The sequence below is a fragment of the Anomaloglossus baeobatrachus genome, chromosome 12 (genome assembly GCF_048569485.1).
Source record: "Anomaloglossus baeobatrachus isolate aAnoBae1 chromosome 12, aAnoBae1.hap1, whole genome shotgun sequence".
NCBI classification, from domain to species: domain Eukaryota; kingdom Metazoa; phylum Chordata; class Amphibia; order Anura; family Aromobatidae; genus Anomaloglossus; species Anomaloglossus baeobatrachus.
Genome location: NC_134364.1, coordinates 56583495 through 56601769, shown reverse-complemented (window position 1 = coordinate 56601769; position 18275 = coordinate 56583495). Strand labels below are relative to the sequence as shown.

At 44.8% G+C, this 18275-nt stretch overlaps 1 protein-coding gene across 1 annotated transcript in view; it reads right to left on the bottom strand.

Annotated features, from left to right (window-relative positions):
• Positions 1–18275, bottom strand: part of BRF1 (BRF1 general transcription factor IIIB subunit) — a 358870-nt gene that overhangs the window by 149296 nt on the left and 191299 nt on the right. Inside the window, exons 6-7 of the mRNA XM_075330967.1 lie at positions 9225–9374; positions 2412–2505 (exon numbers count right to left, since the gene is read on the bottom strand). Coding sequence (XP_075187082.1) covers positions 2412–2505; positions 9225–9374 — 244 coding nt within the window. The remainder of the gene's footprint in view (positions 1–2411; positions 2506–9224; positions 9375–18275) is intronic.

The window sequence follows — 18275 nt, the reverse complement described above, 5'->3', positions numbered from 1 at the left end:
ATCCGCAGTGTGCGCACAGCTATTTTTTGTTCCCATAGGTTTTGCTGGGAAATGTCTGCAGAAAGATTTCACACCTTTCTCAAGAAATTTCCGCAGCAAATCCGCGGGTAAATCCGCGGGTAAACCGGCCTAGTGCGCACAGGGTCTTATACCTTGTCCAATGTTTTATTTAGCAATATTTGAGAATGTCCATACCCGTCACAGTCTGTCTTTCTATCCGTTATTCTTACCATCAGGGGCATGCACAGAATTGTTGGGGCCACATAGCAAAAGTCTGATTTATTTTTAAAGGGAAACGGTTACCCAGTGGCATAACTAGAGTTTGATGAGCCCCAATACAAATAATGGCCCCATCCTGGTATATGTCCCCATGATGCGCCACACAGTAAAAAACCAAAAAGTTTATACTCGCCTTCCCTCTGTTCGCCTGGTGTCCTCTGATGCTGGCATGCTAGTAACTGACTTCAAGGTGTAAGCGGCACAGTGCATGATATCACAGCCATGCGCGCCCACTTACACCGACATCACCTGCCGGGATATTCGCTGCTCTCCATGCCCGGGATTATGGGTGTGGGCAGCAGTGAAAATTCATGTTCTGTAATAGTGGCACATGTGATAATGTGATCACCCAGCCGCTGCAGGAAGCCAAAAGCTGGGTGATCCCGTGTGCTGCTATTAAAGAAAATGAATATTCACTGCTCCTCACGCCCATAATCCTGCCTACCTCTGAGCACCGGCTTCAGAGCATTGAGGTGAGAGGGATTATGGGTGTGGACAGCACTGAATATTAAATTTCCTTAAATCGACAGGTACTGCAGTGCAGGGACCCGACGGGTATCTGTGCTGTAATGTACTTCAACTGGATGTGCGTCCACAGGCCCCCCAGCTCATAGGCTCCAAAGTAGTCGCATGGCCTGCTGCCATTGGCGGTACACCACTGCTTACCATCTGACAAATTATACATTTATCTGTTTGCCCATTTGTCTATCTACTCATTCATCTACCTCCCTATCCACCATCCATTCACCTCACCATTTATCTACCTACCCATCCAGCCATCTACCAATCCATTCATCTATCTATGCATCCATCTAACAAACTGCATTTCAAAACGCTCGTCTACTTACCCTACCATTGTCTACTGAACTGCCCACCTAATTACCTATCCATCCACTTGTCTTATCTACTCATCCACCCATCAATTTACTTGGGTACTCGCCCATCTCCTCATTTAAATATTCACCTAACCAACCATCCACCAGTCTAAACAGAGAAAGGAGGAAACACTGGCACCATTCAGCGAGCTAGCCGCTCAATCTTCCTATTTCAGGGTAATACACACATTATATGGCTTGTAAAATTCCTTGCATTCTGGCCATGGTGCTCATTCCAAAAGACAACAATCTATACAGTCCATGTGAAAAGAGACAGAAGGCACTCACCAAATATGTGGTAAAACAAAGCTGTTTTATTCTATCATCAGGTCAGGGGGAAAGGCGTGAGGGAGGTGGGAACACACAATCCATCGGACGACGGCCGTTTTGCGTCTTTACAACTGACGCTTCCACGGCGAGTGGACTCGTGGAAGCGTCGGTTGTAAAGATGCGAAACGGCCGTCGTCTGACGGATTGAGTGTTCCCACCTTCCTCACACCTTTCCCCCTGACCTGATGGTCGAATAAAACAGCTTTCTTTACCGCATATTTGGTGAGTGCCTTCCGTCTCTTTTCACATGGAATCCACCAGTCTATCTTTGCATTCAGTCTCCCAAATACCCATCCAAGCACTCATCCACCTACGCTTCCATCCATTTACCCACCCACTTATTCATCTACCCATGCATCCAAGCCAGCAATTTACTTGTTTACTCACTCATCCACCTATCTAAAAACCCATCTATCTAGTCATTCACCAATCTACCTCTATGCCTTTCTATCCACCCAACCACTAATCTAACAGTCTATCCCATCCACCCTTCTATCAACCCATCCATCCACCCAGGTTTTTTTTTTTTTAACATATGTCTAAAATGTTCTCCTTTTCTTTGTATGTGAATTTTTTTTGCATTTTATTGTAATGCTTAAAACAAAATATAGTTATACAAAGTGTGAGATCATTATAGAGAAACATTTTTCTTCTTTTACAATGAATGGTGGTGAAGGGCACAGCCGCTTCTGTGTCCATACTGTGTATTAGATGATGTTCATGCGGTTTTATAGATTGTAAGCTTGCGAGCAGGGCCCTCATCCCTCCTGTTACTGGTGAACTGTGTGTCTGTACATGTCCCCGCCTAAATTGTACAGTTCTGCAGAACATGTTGGTGCTATATAAATACAATGTATAATTATTCTCCTGCGGATGTAGCACTTTATTTCATAGCCATTACCTAATGTTACCATGATTCATGCTCACCTTTTTCTCAGGGTGGATTCACAAACTTTTACAACTCTGATGACCTCTTTAATAGTTCGCCGAAAATCGTGCATTCTGGATGCGACCAGGAGGGCTGCAGACAGGAGAAAGCAAAAAGTCAGCAAAACAAGTGAATAAACAAGACAAGGTGGTCTCGGGCACAGGAATGTCACTGCATCACCAGCCGGCACTCGCAACGGCTGATTGGTATTCTAGGCAGTAAGATGTACACACATTCGTCTCAACCTCCGTTTACAAACTCCGCTATTAGCCGGTGAGTCCCGGTAATTGCTGTAAACCTTTCATTTGCTTCAATGGGCTGAAGCTTACAGCGGTGGAAAAAAAAACGCTCAGGAAATACTGAGCGGCTGATATCATTTTGTGCGCAGATAGGCCATGGGTTTTACTGGTGTGATTTTAAGAGGATATATAAAAACATGGCTCATAATCGCAGCCCTGCTTTTTATCAGCTCCGTAATACAACGTTGGTATTAGAAAACCAACAAATCACACAAATCGTGAAAACATACATATATGCCATTAACTATAAAGCAGATTTATTCTTTGCAAGGTCAAAGAAAATGACATGGACAATGGGTTGTAGAAGGCTGACGTGCATCAGCCCGCTCTATGCAAAAGATGGTGGAGCTCTGCATCAACGATTAGTAATCTGGAGGAGATCTGCAAAGTCTTCACCTTGGCAAACATTATGTTTTCTAATACAGTTGGAATAAAAAAAAAAAAAAATTAAGCAGCTTTATTAAAAATCTTAGAAAATATGCTGTACTAATGTTACGATTTTTGGCAGTAGAGCCACATTATAGTGAATGAGGTTAAATCCAACAGTCAAAGGAGATCCAGCAGACCCAACGAAAAATTTAGAAACTTTATTTCACATATTAAAAATCCCTGAGCCAAACTTTGTTAAAAGCAAGAGCAGATGACGCGTTTCGGATCAGTAAGGATCCAATCTGATCCGAAACACGTCAGCTGCTCTTGTTTTTAACAAAGTTTGACCCATGGATTTTTAATATGCGAAATCCAATAAGGATCCGATCCAAAACGCGTCATCTGCTCGTTTTTAACAAAGTTTGACCCATGGATTTTTAATATGTAAAATGGAGTAAGGATCCGATCTGATCCAAAACGCGACACCTGCTCATTTTTAACAATGTTTGACCCATGGATTTTTAATATGTGAAAGAGTAAGGATCCAATCTAATCCAAAATGCATCATCTGCTCTTGTTTTTAAGCAAAGTTTGACCCATTGATTTTTTAATATATGAAATCAAGAAAAAAAAAAAAAAAATCAGATATGATCCGAAACGCATCATCTATTCATTTTTAACAAAATTTGACCTATGGATTTTTAATTTGTGAAAGCGTAAGGATCTGATTTGATCTGAAATGCGTCATTTGCTTGTTTTTTAACAAAGTATGCCCCATGCATTTTTACTATATGAAAGATTAAAAATCCCATCTTATCCGAAACGCGTCATCTGCTCGTTTTTAACAATGTGTGACCCATGGATTTTTAACATGTGAAATAAAGTTTCTAAATTTATCGTTGGGACTGCTGGATCTCCTTTGACTTTTGGATTACCCTTTCCGGTGACCAGCTGGACTTCATTCCATGCAGTTCCTCTCTCCTACCAGGATCTACAGACGTGTGGAGTGGCTGATAAGTACTACTTTTTTCTGTATACTAAATGAGGTTGGGATGCAGTACCAGATACTGCCCACGTATAAGAGTGGCGCTAGTTTCCTTATCCAATACAGCCCTTCTAGGGTGTTTGAAAGACTGACTCTTTATTTCCACGTGACATAGATGTTGTTTTCCATCTCCCTGTTGCATGCACCCCACCCTGTAGAGCCTGTATTTCTGCACACATTATAAGTGGCACACCTTTGTGAACGAGAGCGAGCGTTCGCACAATGCCCGGTTATACCTTTGGAAGATTAGGACTTATTAGGAGCCTTTTCAGACTCCTACAAGAAAAATCGCGGCTATAGAACAAGCTTGTAATAGTCAGGAGCGAGGGAGAATTACTATATGTCATCATCATTTCCACAGAGAGCAGATGGAGGCCACACATCATAAATAATGTGCAATCCGTAATCATCCGAACTCTTAATGTTTTTGGTATTTGCGATTAGATGACAGAGGAAAAACACATTGACGGCAAACACATCGTAACCAATGATGCATTTCATATTAGCGCGGCAATTAAAGTGCTGAGAGAGAAAGGAAAAAAACGACGATTCGTTTGCGAGCAGCGTTTATGAGAACGATATTTCCTAGTGAAATGTTCCTGTCGGATGGCCTCTGTACGGATATAATCTGCGCTGAATAGGTCGTACTGCAAAGGTCATTTCTCCCCCCTTGTAAGACTTAAACTTTAATAAGCTTCCCTAGAAGAAAGTGCTATAATGTGAAGAAAAAAGTGACATGTGTAATGGTGTGGACAGGAATACACCGTGCTGCCCAGTTGCAATACATTTTCAAGGCTACCTTGAAAGGCATGTGCCGTCTGCAGATCAGCTCTCTAAATCTATGTAGGTCTGCAGACTTAAAAGGGTGCTCTCAGGATATACATTTAAGAGTGCAGGGCTCCTCTGCCTCCTCGGGGGCGGGGTGCTACCCAGAAGATTGACAGCCTTGGTCACAGGCGGCTAACAGAGGTAGGTTTGTCTCTGCAGAGCCAGGAGCACTGCGATCCGGCCAGCTTCGGAGCACCACGAGGAGGCTCTAAAGCACAGAGCCTACAAGTGTAGGTCGCCTCAGACTGCAGGGGGGGGGCGATAAACTTGGAGACCAGGTGTACTGTAAAAAAAAATAAAAATCTCCCTTTTCTTGAGACTGGAGAGGATTTTTAATAAGCGGTAAATTGCAAAGTTTCTGGCTTCTACGAGTATTAACACTTTGAAACTTTACTAATTTAAGAACTTCAGATAACTCGTCTAACAGGGGTTACAGGTTTTTAAAAACCCGCCAAAAAATAAAATAAGTTTGTTTGTTTTTTTTTAACAGTTCATTTACTCAAATTGACTGTAGATTTGGACGGCAATATATCGGCAGAACCACCCAATGTTTACACACCTGGATAAACAACTATATCAACACATCAATAATCACCAGCTGTAGTATAGTATTAAAGGGGTTGTCCTCTACTAGGACAACCCCTATTTATCCACATTTACCCCACGTAAAATAATAAGGCCTAAACTCCCAAATCGGTACCCTTCCAGCGGAGCTGGGGCTCATGTGGGGTTGTGACATCATGCAACAGATTGGATGCAGGGCTTGAGTAATGTCACAACCCCACATGAGCCCTGGCACCGCAAGCCCAGACATTGTTGGAAGGGCGCCGGTATGGGAGGGGAGTATAGGCTTCATTATTTTACCTGGTGGAACCATGTGGGAGAAGATGGGATTGTCCTAGGAGTGGAAAACCCGTTTAAGTCATCTTAAATGATACTTAAAAGGGGCTGTTCGTAAGTAATTATCTACCCAAAAGATGGGTTATAACGAATAATGGGCAAAGGTGTTCACCACTGCTCGTTACTTGATTGAGCCTCATGTTGCACCGACGCAACTCATGTACCGAGCATAATTTAAGTCAATGAGAAACTCGAGCATTTTCAAACTCACATGCTTGAGGCTCGATCGACTAACAAGCAGTGATGAGCACGTTATAATTTACTGATCAGCGAGTGTCAGACACAGGGGATCGGCATCAATTGACATAAGGGGGCACTTTCATTCCTGTTAGAATGGAACCTCAATGCGAATGGCCAAGCACTGCTCCATTAGTTCTCTATGGGGCACTCAGAAAAAAAAAAAACAAAGCACAGCACTTGGCAGCCCCATAATGAAAGAGTGATGGTAGGGCATGTGCCCTGAGGGAGATAAACATTCCCGGTTCTGTCGGTCGGGTTCTCTGATGATCTGCTCCTTGCAGAAGAAGGTCAGGACTGTGACTTGACCATTCCAAAACTATTATTTTATTCTTTAACCAATCTTTTGTAGACAGACTTATGTGCTTTGGGTCCTTGTCTTGCTGCATGACCAACGTTTTCTTTAATGGAACTTGTCGGGTCCCCTGTGCACCCAGAACCACGAGCAGTTCTGGGTGCATATCTAGAATCCCTACCTGTCCCAGCATTTACTAGCATACAAAAACAGATGTATAGAAAAAGTAATTCTAAAGATCTATATGAGATGCTAATGAGGGCTGTGACTAGTCGCAGGGGTGTTAGCCCACTAAGGCCCACCTAGCATGTTATCACGCCTCTGTGGGTATGATAACATGCTCTACAGCAGCCAGCATGCGCGCAGCTTTGTACCCATTAGCTTTGAGCTTCTTTGACGCAGAGTATATGTGTCCTAGCTTCAGAGAGGAGAAGGGCGCACGACTGGAAATGCGGGCAATTTCCGATCATGGGCAGTGGGCATCTTTGAAGCCGGGAAGCATACACCCAGCATCAAAGAAGCTTAAAGCCAACTGGTACAAAGCTGCGCGCATGCACAGCTTTATATTGCATTGACTGCTGGCTGTTGTAGAGCATGTTAGTACACCCACAGGAGCGTGCTTACATGATAAGTGGGCCGAATAGCCAGAGAATTCACACCCCTGCAACTTGTCCCTGCGCTCATAAGCATCTCATAAATGATCTTTAGAAATAGGTTATTCTAAAGATCTGTTTATCTATGCTATTAGATGCTGGTACAGTTAGAGAAGGATTCTAGATATGCACCCAAAACTGCTCATGGTTCTGGGTGCACTGGGGACCTGACAGGTTCCCTTTAAGATTCAGCTCATGGACAGATGTCCTAACATTTTCCTTTACAAATCGCTGATAACCCGTATTCATTGTGCCATCAATTATTGGAAGCCATCCTAACCCAACCATGATACTACCACAACCGTGTTTCACAGATAATGATTTATTTTTTACATTAATATTAGCTATTGTGAAAGAGGCCTTTAGTTGCTTAGATGTAACCTTGGGTTACTTGGTCACCTTATGGATTACACATGCCTTGCTCTTAGTGGTCTTCTTTGTTGCTCAACCACTTTTGGGGAACGTAATAACAGTCGAATTTCCTCCATGTGTACATAATGTATCAGATTGTGAATTGTCGGAGTACAATCTATATTTTCAATCTATTTTTTATCGTAAACATATTCTATTGTACATATACAGTATGTAAAACTGAATAACTGACATGTCAAACTTTTTATAAATTGCATAGTAAAGAAATCAGGTTTTGAGTACAATCTCTTTAGACATGATTTTGTAAGCTTTTCCAGCTTGAGGAGCATCAACAACTCTTCTTTGAAAGCCCTCAGAAGTCTCGGCTGTTCGGCCAAAGATATATTGTCACAAATGTGTTGTGAAAAAAAAAAAACAGATTTGTTGAGATTTTTGTTCTTTAATTTAAACAGGTCACCCACTCACACCTCATTATCATCCTATTGATTGAAAATACTAGACTCTAATTTCACCATAAAATTATCTGCTAATCTTACTTACAGATGTGATATTGGATCAATTTCATCAATAAAAAAATTAGTCTAATATTTTAAACTCATTTCTTCAATTTGGTTCTTTTTATCTACTTATATAAATTATATATTGATAGAAGAAAATTTAGTGCACCGTACACTGATGTTTGTGTGCAGATAGCCATGAAATCCTTTCTAGGGGTACCTTCACACTTAGCGATGCAGCAGCGATCCGACCAGCGATCTGACCTGGTCAGGATCGCTGCTGCATCGCTACATGGTCGCTGGTGAGCTGTCAAACAGGCAGATCTCACCAGCGACCAGTGAACAGCCCCCAGCCAGCAGCGACGTGCAAGCGACGCTGCGCTTGCACGGAGCCGCCGTCTGGAAGCTGCGGAGACTGGTAACTAAGGTAAACATCGGGTATGGTTACCCGATGTTTACATTAGTTACCAGTGTGAGCAGGGAGCAGGGAGCCGCGCACACTGAGCGCTGGCTCCTTGCTCTCCTAGCTACAGTACACATCGGGTTAATTAACCCGATGTGTAATGCAGCTACATGTGCAGAGAGCAGGGAGCCGCGCACACTGCTTAGCGCTGGCTCCTTGCTCTCCTAGCTGCTGTACACATCGGGTTAATTAACCCGATGTGTACAGCAGCTACATGTGCAGAGAGCCGGAGCCGGCAGCACAGGCAGCGTGAGAGCTGCAGAGGCTGGTAACTAAGGTAAATATCGGGTAACCACCTTGGTTACCCGATGTTTATCTTGGATACAGCTTACCTCAGCTGTCAGATGCCGGCTCCTGCTCCCTGCTCGCTTCATTTGTCGCTCTCTTGCTGTCACACACAGCGATCTGTGTGTCACAGCAGGAGAGCGGCTTTGAAGAAAACGAACCAGGGCTGTGTGTAACGAGCAGCGATCTCGCAGCAGGGGCCAGATCGCTGCTCATTGTCACACACAGCGAGATCGCTAATGAGGTCACTGCTGCGTCACAAAAAGCGTGACTCAGCAGCGATCTCGGCAGCGAGCTCGCTGTGTGTGAAGCACCCCTAGGTCCTTTGGCTGCCCGCACAGGAGTTCCCAAGTGCCAGATCACTCTTAACTATCTTGAACTAAGTGATAAACACAATGGATAGGAGGGCTCTACTATCTGTCCTCTCTGAGCAGGAGTTTGTCTGACTTTAGATGACCCAAATCCCTGCACACGGAGCCCTATAGCTCCCCATGCACTCTCGTAAGGCTCCATTGAAATTTATGGATACATAGACATTCTTCCCTAGCAATAAATGAATTTACTCTCACCTGCACCACAAAGCCCAGATGGCCGCCGTCCTGTGTGCATCCAGTCTCTTTTCATCCTCTGGACCAGCCGCAAAGCAGTCATAGATACTTCATGATTCTTATCTCCAAACTCCAGCATATGGGCAAATCGAGGAATGTACAAACAGGGGTCTGGAAGGAGAAAGTTTTATTAAGTATTTGAGGCCTTGAAAATTGTGTTTTTTAAGTTCGTTATCCAGTTTTAATAAATGTCCTATTATATTATTTTTTATTATTATTATTTAATATTTATAGAGCACCATTAATTCCATTGTGCTATACATGAGAAGGGGTTACATGCAACAATACATATACAATTACAATAGACAGATTAATACAGAGGGAAGAGGACCCTTCCCTTTCGGGATTACATTCTATAGGATTTTGGGGAGGAGAGAGTACATGGGGTGATGGTCGGGCAGCAGTTCCGGCACGGTGGTGAGGCAGTAGCTGTGGTGGTGGTGACGCAGTGGGGTCCTATTATAAATTAATAATCTGTGCTGTAATGGGGGTCCTCTACCTGATGACAGCAGAGACTTATGGGAGTGCCAAAAAAAAGTTGAGCAAGTTGAGTTTGGCTATTTTCAGAAGTCAATAGTGAGCGCCATGTATGCACTGACACTTTCCAACAGTTACAAGGGAACCTGTAAATATGCCATAAATGCATGAGATAAAAACATCCTTTTAATGGGGGCTTTCTGGGTATATGATACTAATGACGTCCCCTTAAGATCAGCCATTAGCTTCGTTATTGACCCCATTTAAGCTTTGAAAGAAACTGCACTGCGCAGCTCCGGTCAGGGCGCAGCTCCGGTCAGGGCGCAGCAGGAATTGTCGAATATTGCAGAACAGCTCCTATTCAGTTTTTATTTCAGCGTATGGCGCAGTAACAAAGTGATCAAGCGGATGTGGGGAACTCTTGAATGTACAGTGTAAAGTGTGATCACTATGAAAGGAAATGGAAGAAATACTGTGCGCTGCAAAAAAAAATGGCCATTTTGTTGGATTGCTTTATGATTCATGCTGCCATTATCTGCAATCTCATTGTGGAAACACAATACGAGAACCTGCAGAGACCCAACTATTTACTACAGGGAAGGACGGGAATAAGACGACTTCCATAAAGCTACGTGCAATATGTTCTCCCCACCGCCGTACCATATAAAACAGCAGCAAAGATGGATTCACAGCAGGACTCAAGGACACCAAATCACTAAAGGTTCCCACAAGGATAAGAAGAGTTCAGCAGCAGATCATCCAATGTGTCTGGGGGTCTCTCTACTCTCCTAATGACAGCAGAGGACAAAAGGACAGGGCATGTTGGAATGCAACATGCCTGATCTTTTGTTTTCATCAATATGAACAGAGAGGGTGAAGGAAGAATGGCTTCAGGATGCATGTGCATGCAAGTGTATAGAGGGCTCAGGAGGAGCATGCCCATAGAGGGCTCAGGAGGAGCATGCCTATAGAGGGCTCAGGAGAAGCATGCCTATAGAGGGCTCAGGAGAAGCATGCCTATAGAGGGCTCAGGAGAAGCATGCCTATAGAGGGCTCAGGAGAAGCATGCCTATAGAGGGCTCAGGAGGAGCATGCCTATAGAGGGCTCAGGAGGAGCATGCCTATAGAGGGCTCAGGAGGAGAATGCCTATAGAGGGCTCAGGAGGAGCAAGCCTATAGAGGGCTCAGGAGGAGCAAGCCTATAGAGGGCTCAGGAGAAGCATGCCCATAGAGGGCTCAGGAGAAGCATGCCCATAGAGGGCTCAGGAGGAGCATGCCTACAGAGGGCTCAGGAGGAGCAAGCCTATAGAGGGCTCAGGAGACGCATGCCCATAGAGGGCTCAGGAGAAGCATGCCCATAGAGGGCTCAGGAGGAGCATGCCTACAGAGGGCTCAGGAGGAGCATGCCTACAGAGGGCTCAGGAGGAGCAAGCCTATAGAGGGCTCAGGAGAAGCATGCCTACAGAGGGCTCAGGAGGAGCATGCCTACAGAGGGCTCAGGAGGAGCATGCCTACAGAGGGCTCAGGAGGAGCATGCCTACAGAGGGCTCAGGAGGAGCATGCCTATAGAGGGCTCAGGAAGAGCATGCCTACAGAGGGCTCAGGAGGAGCATGCCTACAGAGGGCTCAGGAGGAGCATGCCTACAGAGGGCTCAGGAGGAGCATGCCTACAGAGGGCTCAGGAGGAGAATGCCTACAGAGGGCTCAGGAGGAGCATGCCTACAGAGGGCTCAGGAGGAGCATGCCTATAGAGGGCTCAGGAGAAGCATGCCTATAGAGGGCTCAGGAGAAGCATGCCTATAGAGGGCTCAGGAGAAGCATGCCTATAGAGGGCTCAGGAGAAGCATGCCTATAGAGGGCTCAGGAGGAGCATGCCTATAGAGGGCTCAGGAGGAGCATGCCTATAGAGGGCTCAGGAGGAGCAAGCCTATAGAGGGCTCAGGAGGAGCAAGCCTATAGAGGGCTCAGGAGGAGCAAGCCTATAGAGGGCTCAGGAGAAGCATGCCCATAGAGGGCTCAGGAGAAGCATGCCCATAGAGGGCTCAGGAGAAGCATGCCCATAGAGGGCTCAGGAGGAGCATGCCTACAGAGGGCTCAGGAGGAGCATGCCTACAGAGGGCTCAGGAGGAGCAAGCCTATAGAGGGCTCAGGAGGAGCATGCCTACAGAGGGCTCAGGAGGAGCATGCCTACAGAGGGCTCAGGAGGAGCATGCCTACAGAGGGCTCAGGAGGAGCATGCCTACAGAGGGCTCAGGAGGAGCATGCCTATAGAGGGCTCAGGAAGAGCATGCCTATAGAGGGCTCAGGAGGAGCATGCCTACAGAGGGCTCAGGAGGAGCATGCCTACAGAGGGCTCAGGAGGAGCATGCCTACAGAGGGCTCAGGAGGAGAATGCCTACAGAGGGCTCAGGAGGAGCATACCTACAGAGGGCTCAGGAGGAGCATGCCTACAGAGGGCTCAGGAGGAGAATGCCTACAGAGGGCTCAGGAGGAGCATGCCTATAGAGGGCTCAGGAAGAGCATGCCTATAGAGGGCTCAGGAGGAAGAGATGTTGGCTGAACATGAGCATGCATGTGTATAAAGGGCTCAGGAGGAATGGACATCACTTATTGTGTATCCTGTGTTCTCTACTGTATATAGGGATGTTATCGGTCATTGTACAGGATGAGGTGGTGAGTTGTGACATTACCTATTGTGAATGATGGATCATGTCTTATCAGTCACTTTAAAGGAGGAAGTGTGCTGTGATATTAGTGAATGGTGACTCCTGTATTATCTACTGTATATAGAGGGGCTCTCAGTCGTACAGGAGGAGGAGGTGAGCTTTGACATCACATTGTGCATGGTGGGGTTTATGTTATCTACTGTATATAGAGGTGTTAGCAGTCATTGTGCAGGAGGAGGAGGTGAGCTGCCACATCATCTATCGTGAATGGTGGATACAGTGTTATCAGTCATGGTACAGGAGGAAGTGGTGAGCTATGATACAATCTCTTGTGAATGGTCGATCCTTATCTACTGTATATAGAAGTGTTACCAGGTACTGTACCGGAGGAGGAGGTGAGCTGTGATATTATCTACTGTGAATGGTGGCTCCTTATCTACTGTATATAGAGGTGTTACCAGGTACTGTATCGGAGGAGGAGGTGAGCTGTGATATTATCTACTGTAAATGGTGGCTCCTTATCTACTGTATATAGAGGTGTTACCACGTATTGTACCGGAGGAGGTGGTGAGTTGTGACATCCCATAATGTGAAAGATTGATCCTGTGTTATCTACTGTATGTAGGGCTGTTATGTTTCATTGTTATTCTACCTGTAATAAAATGAGACTGCTGAAAAAGTGTTATACAGAAAAGGAAATGTGAGTAATATTAAGCCTAATGGCCTGAGTAAAAATTGTATTAAAAGATTTCTATTTTTTTTCATAGTCATATCAAAAATTAAGAAAACTCTAAAACAGTAAACATACCATTAACATGCATTAACCTTATAATATTCTGATTTAGTTTTCTGATGACACTTTCCTGCTGCATTTTTGTGCGTTTTTCGGGTGCGTTTTTGCTCAGAAAACTGCATGACATTGCTTTCCCAAAAAAGTCTATGAGTTTTCATTTTTGCTGTCTGCACACAGCGTTTTTTTTAGCTGCGTTTATGGTACCCACAAAAACGCAGCATGTCAATTATTTTTGCGTTTTTCACTGCGTTTTCCACCCATTGAGTTCAATGAGATGTTCAAAAACGCAATGAAAACCGCAAATTGCAAATATAGCTGCGTTTTAGTGCGTTTCTATGACTAAAAACGCAGCTATAAACGCAAGGAGTGGGTAGTATAGTGACATGTACAGGAAGAGGATTCCTTCTGTTGGTAAACACAGAAGCGTGAATCCTCCCGGTACCGCCACTGCTGCTTCCACCTCCCGTCCAGCGCAATGTCCGCTCCCGTGCGGCACCATGGCCGAGCGGGAGGTGGAAGCAGCTGAGAAATCAAAAGTGAACAGTATAAAAAAACAATATCATACTCACCTGTCTGCAGACTCCCGATGCCATGTCCGCTCCCAGCTCCTCTTCCCGGTACCGCCACCACCACTCTACCTGTGTGCAGACTCCCGGGAATGTCCGATAGCTGCAGGACCTGGCGGTGATCGGCTGATGCGGTCACCTGACTCATCAGCTGATCGTAAGTCTTGCGGTGACACCGGCTTTTTACCACCCAGCCGGCTTAAACTATCAGCTGATGCTGTCAGGAGACTTCATCACCTGATTACCGCCGGGTCCTGCAGTGATCAGACGTGAGTCTGCACAGACGTGTGTAGTTTTTTGTTGCTTTGGTTTTTTTTGCACTGATTGATCAACTGATTGTATAAACTGCTTTTATACAATCAGCTGATGTGTCATGTGATTCAGGCCCTTGAACCTGACACATCATCTGATCGCTTTGCCTTCCAGCAAACCGATCAAATGATGTTGGATCTGGTTTTGACGGCGCGGGACCCTTGACCCAGGATTACTGCGGAGGGGGGGGGGGTTCTTTATTTCAATAAAGATGGAATCACTAATTGTGACTATTTTTCTGTGTGTTGTGTTTTTTTTTTTTATCTTTACTAGAAATTCATGGTGGCCATGTCTAATATTGGCGTGACACCATGAATTTCGGGCTTAGGGCCAGCTGATAACATACAGCTATCCCTAACCCCATTATTACCTAGCGAGCCACCCAGCATCAGGGCAGCTGGAAGAGTTGGATACAGCGCCAGAAGATGGCGCTTCTATGAAAGCGCCATTTTCTGGGGTGGCTGCGGACTGCAATTCGCAACAGGGGTGCCCAGAAATCTTGGGCACCTTACACTGCGGATTCTAATCCCCAGATGCCTAGTTGTACCTGACCGGACTTAAAAATTGGGCGAAGCCCACATCTTTTTTTTTTTTTTAATTATTTAATTAAATTGATGAAATCATTAAAAAAAAAAAAAAAAAAAAAAAAAAGGGCTTCCCTATATTTTTGGTTCCCAGCCGGGTACAAATAGGCAGCTGGGGGTTGGGGGCAGCCCGTACCTGCCTGCTGTACCTGGCTAGCATACAAAAATATGGCGCAGCCCACATCATTTTTTTGGGGGGCAAAAGACTCCTGAATACAGTCCTGGATAGAGGATGCTGAGCCTTGTAGTTCTGCAGCTTCTGTCTGCTCTCCTGCATACACTAGTGGATGAAGTATGCTGAGCCTTGTAGTTCTGCTCCCCCTGCCTCTCCCTCCAGCATACAGTCCTTGGAGCATGCTGAGCCTTGTAGTTCCGCAGCTGCTGTCTGCTCTCCTGCATACACTAGCGGAAAATGAAGAATATATTGAAGAAGGAAATGACAGACTTTTTTTTTTTCAACAATCTTTAATGGTATTGTTCACCGATAAAAAAAAAAATGCAGCGTAAAAAAAAACCCCCCGCAGTGTGTGAACTTACCCTTTATAGTTCACATACTATCAATTAGCCTATGATACAAAACCATAAATAGTATTATCCAGCTCACCGTCCTATCAGCCAGCAATCTCAGGAAACAGGGAGCACTTGGGAGAGTGAATCCCACACAGGTGGTTACAAGTAGGGGATCCAGCAACTCCCAAGTCGCGTAAATCCCCTAATGGGTGACATTGGAGGTGCTGTGGTTGGTATATCACTCACAGCAATTATTATAGCAGCAATTTATTATATCAACTAAATTACACCCCAAATAAAGATACTATAGATTTGTCATGAAGTTTTGTAGCCATGGTAGTAAAGTCAGCACATAAACACAATAAAAGGTAATTAGCCCTATAAGATTGGTTAAGGAACACTCATAAATCAGAAGCAAAGTCCCATTCATTAACGCCCGGACGAGGACTTCACCAGTGTTTTGCCCCTTATACTGTTCAGGGCGGCAGTAATATTATATCTCATTTTTGCATCGGTGATACAATCATTAGCACCTTAGAACAGTTCACAAGAAACCATTGGCTTCGTACAGGACGGACTATTTAGTTATGCACAAAAACAAGGCGTTTGGGGAAGTCACAGATTTCCTTCTTTTTTGTGACCTCTGGGAAAGGCAGAGAAACAGGAAAGACTAAGCAAACAATGGCTGTTTACAAACCAATATAGATCCCACAATGGGGATAAAGTGAAAGCATGTGCTGGAACCCGGAGCTGAGCCAATGTTGGAGGGGGATCACTGAGCGACTAAAATCCGGAACCAGACCTGTAGAAATAAATGTACAGAGCCGAATTCTGCCGACCCAATAACTTCTATTTCTCAAATGCTGATACAGGAAGACAGGATGACGAATAACCCTAGGTCTACGGTGTATAAGGTCCAATTCATACATCGGGGGGGGCGGGGCTTGTGCTCAAAAAATCTAGACTGGTTTAAAACATTGCACTTGCTCAGATGTTTACCTGATTTTACCATCTGATTCTATTTAGATGAATAGTTGTTCATGTAATGGATCACCGAAAAGGGAGACCACACTACGCAGGAGCTCTGTTGGGAGTCAGAAAATCACGAGAACCTCCATTCATAATGTCCATAGGCTTTAAGGGGAATCTGTCAGCAGCTTTTTGCTACCTCATATGAGATAAGCATAATGTAGGCAAAGAGACCCTGAATTCAACGATGTATCATTTAGTTTTCTGGGTGCAGCAGTTCTGACACAATCATTGTTTTTAGATTTAGCAATGCAGCAGAGCTGAGAAAATTGCCCCCACCCACACCAGACTCTGGATGTACAATGTCTATAGATAGGGATCTGCTAATCACAGGAGAAGGCATGCTGGACTAGCTGACCAATAATCTCCTGGAACTAAAACAAACATTGCAGGTAAACAACTGCACACAGTGTGATAAGAAAAGCATCACTGAAATCTGTGTGTTAACCCCTGCAGCATGCAGTCTTCAGATTACGTAGCAAAAACCTGCTGACAGATTCCCTTTAAAACAGCATTTGGACTGGGGTTATCCTGATGAGACAACCTGGGATTACATATGATACAATAACTGAGGTATCAACTATTATCTTAGTAGTTTGTGTGTTTTCATTACGGAATTAAAGAAACAGTGAACTCAAAAGTAACAGCAAATATAAAGGAAGGGTTAAAAGCCATGTGCACACAGTGCTTTTTTGTAGTGTTCCCCAGCATAAAAGTGTTATCAGGAAAACAGCTGTGTATATTACCGCTGTTTTTTATGCATTCAATTCAATGTGTAAATAAAGCAAAAAAAACCCCACAAAAATGGCATGAACGCGGTTTTAAAAAATGAACCGTGGCTCAAAAAAAGACAACTTGTTAATGAGATTTTAGAAATCTCATTTAATTTGTTGCTTATGTAAAATACTTTTCACCACGAAAAAAAAAATGAAACAAAGCACTAAATGTGCACAAACCCCAATGTTTCTTCTTGATGGATTGAGGTTCAGGTGTGATTCTAGTCTCATCAGGTGTGGAGACTTATCTATAACAAACTAACACAATGGCAGTAACAATAGTGCAGTATACACAGAGCAGATTATTCTTAGGTGCAGGTAAAATGTGTACATACGACAGCCCATGACCAGGAGTGTGTTTACGTTAGCAGGCCATATAGAAAGTCTCCCTACCAAGTCCTAGAGGGGTTAAAAGTGACATTGGGAAGGTCACATCTCCTGGGTGTAAAGTGACAAAAAAAAAAGCTAAGTTTGGGGAAGTTTCATGCAAAATAATGACTGCAGTTCTGTTTTGTCAGGATGGGAGAGGAAATCAGTTTCAGGCTGCAGGGTGAACTTCATTGTCCTTCCAGGATACAGGTCTCTGCTGGTAATCAAAAGCAGCTCGTAGAAGAACATATGCTATAGAAAGAAGCTGCAGATTAATGATGAACTTTACTGATGAGTGGGCACTACCATGCCCGGGTGCTCAGTACTCGTAACTAGTGATGAGCGGGCACTACCATGCTCGGGTGCTCTGTACTCGTAACTAGTGATGAGCGGGCACTACCATGCTCGGGAGCTCAGTACTCGTAACTAGCGATGAGCGGGCACTACCATGCCCGGGTGCTCAGTACTCGTAACTAGTGATGAGCGGGCACTACCATGCTCGGGAGCTCAGTACTCGTAACTAGTGATGAGCGGGCACTACCATGCCCGGGTGCTCAGTACTCGTAACTAGTGATGAGCGGGCACTACCATGCTCGGGAGCTCAGTACTCGTAACTAGTGATGAGCGGGCACTACCATGCTCGGGAGCTCAGTACTCGTAACTAGCGATGAGCGGGCACTACCATGCCCGGGTGCTCAGTACTCGTAACTAGTGATGAGCGGGCACTACCATGCTCGGGAGCTCAGTACTCGTAACTAGTGATGAGCGGGCACTACCATGCTCGGATGCTCAGTACTCGTAACTAGTGATGAGCGGGCACTACCATGCTCGGGTGCTCTGTACTCGTAACTAGTGATGAGCGGGCACTACCATGCTCGGGTGCTCTGTACTCGTAACTAGTGATGAGCGGGCACTACCATACTCGGGTGC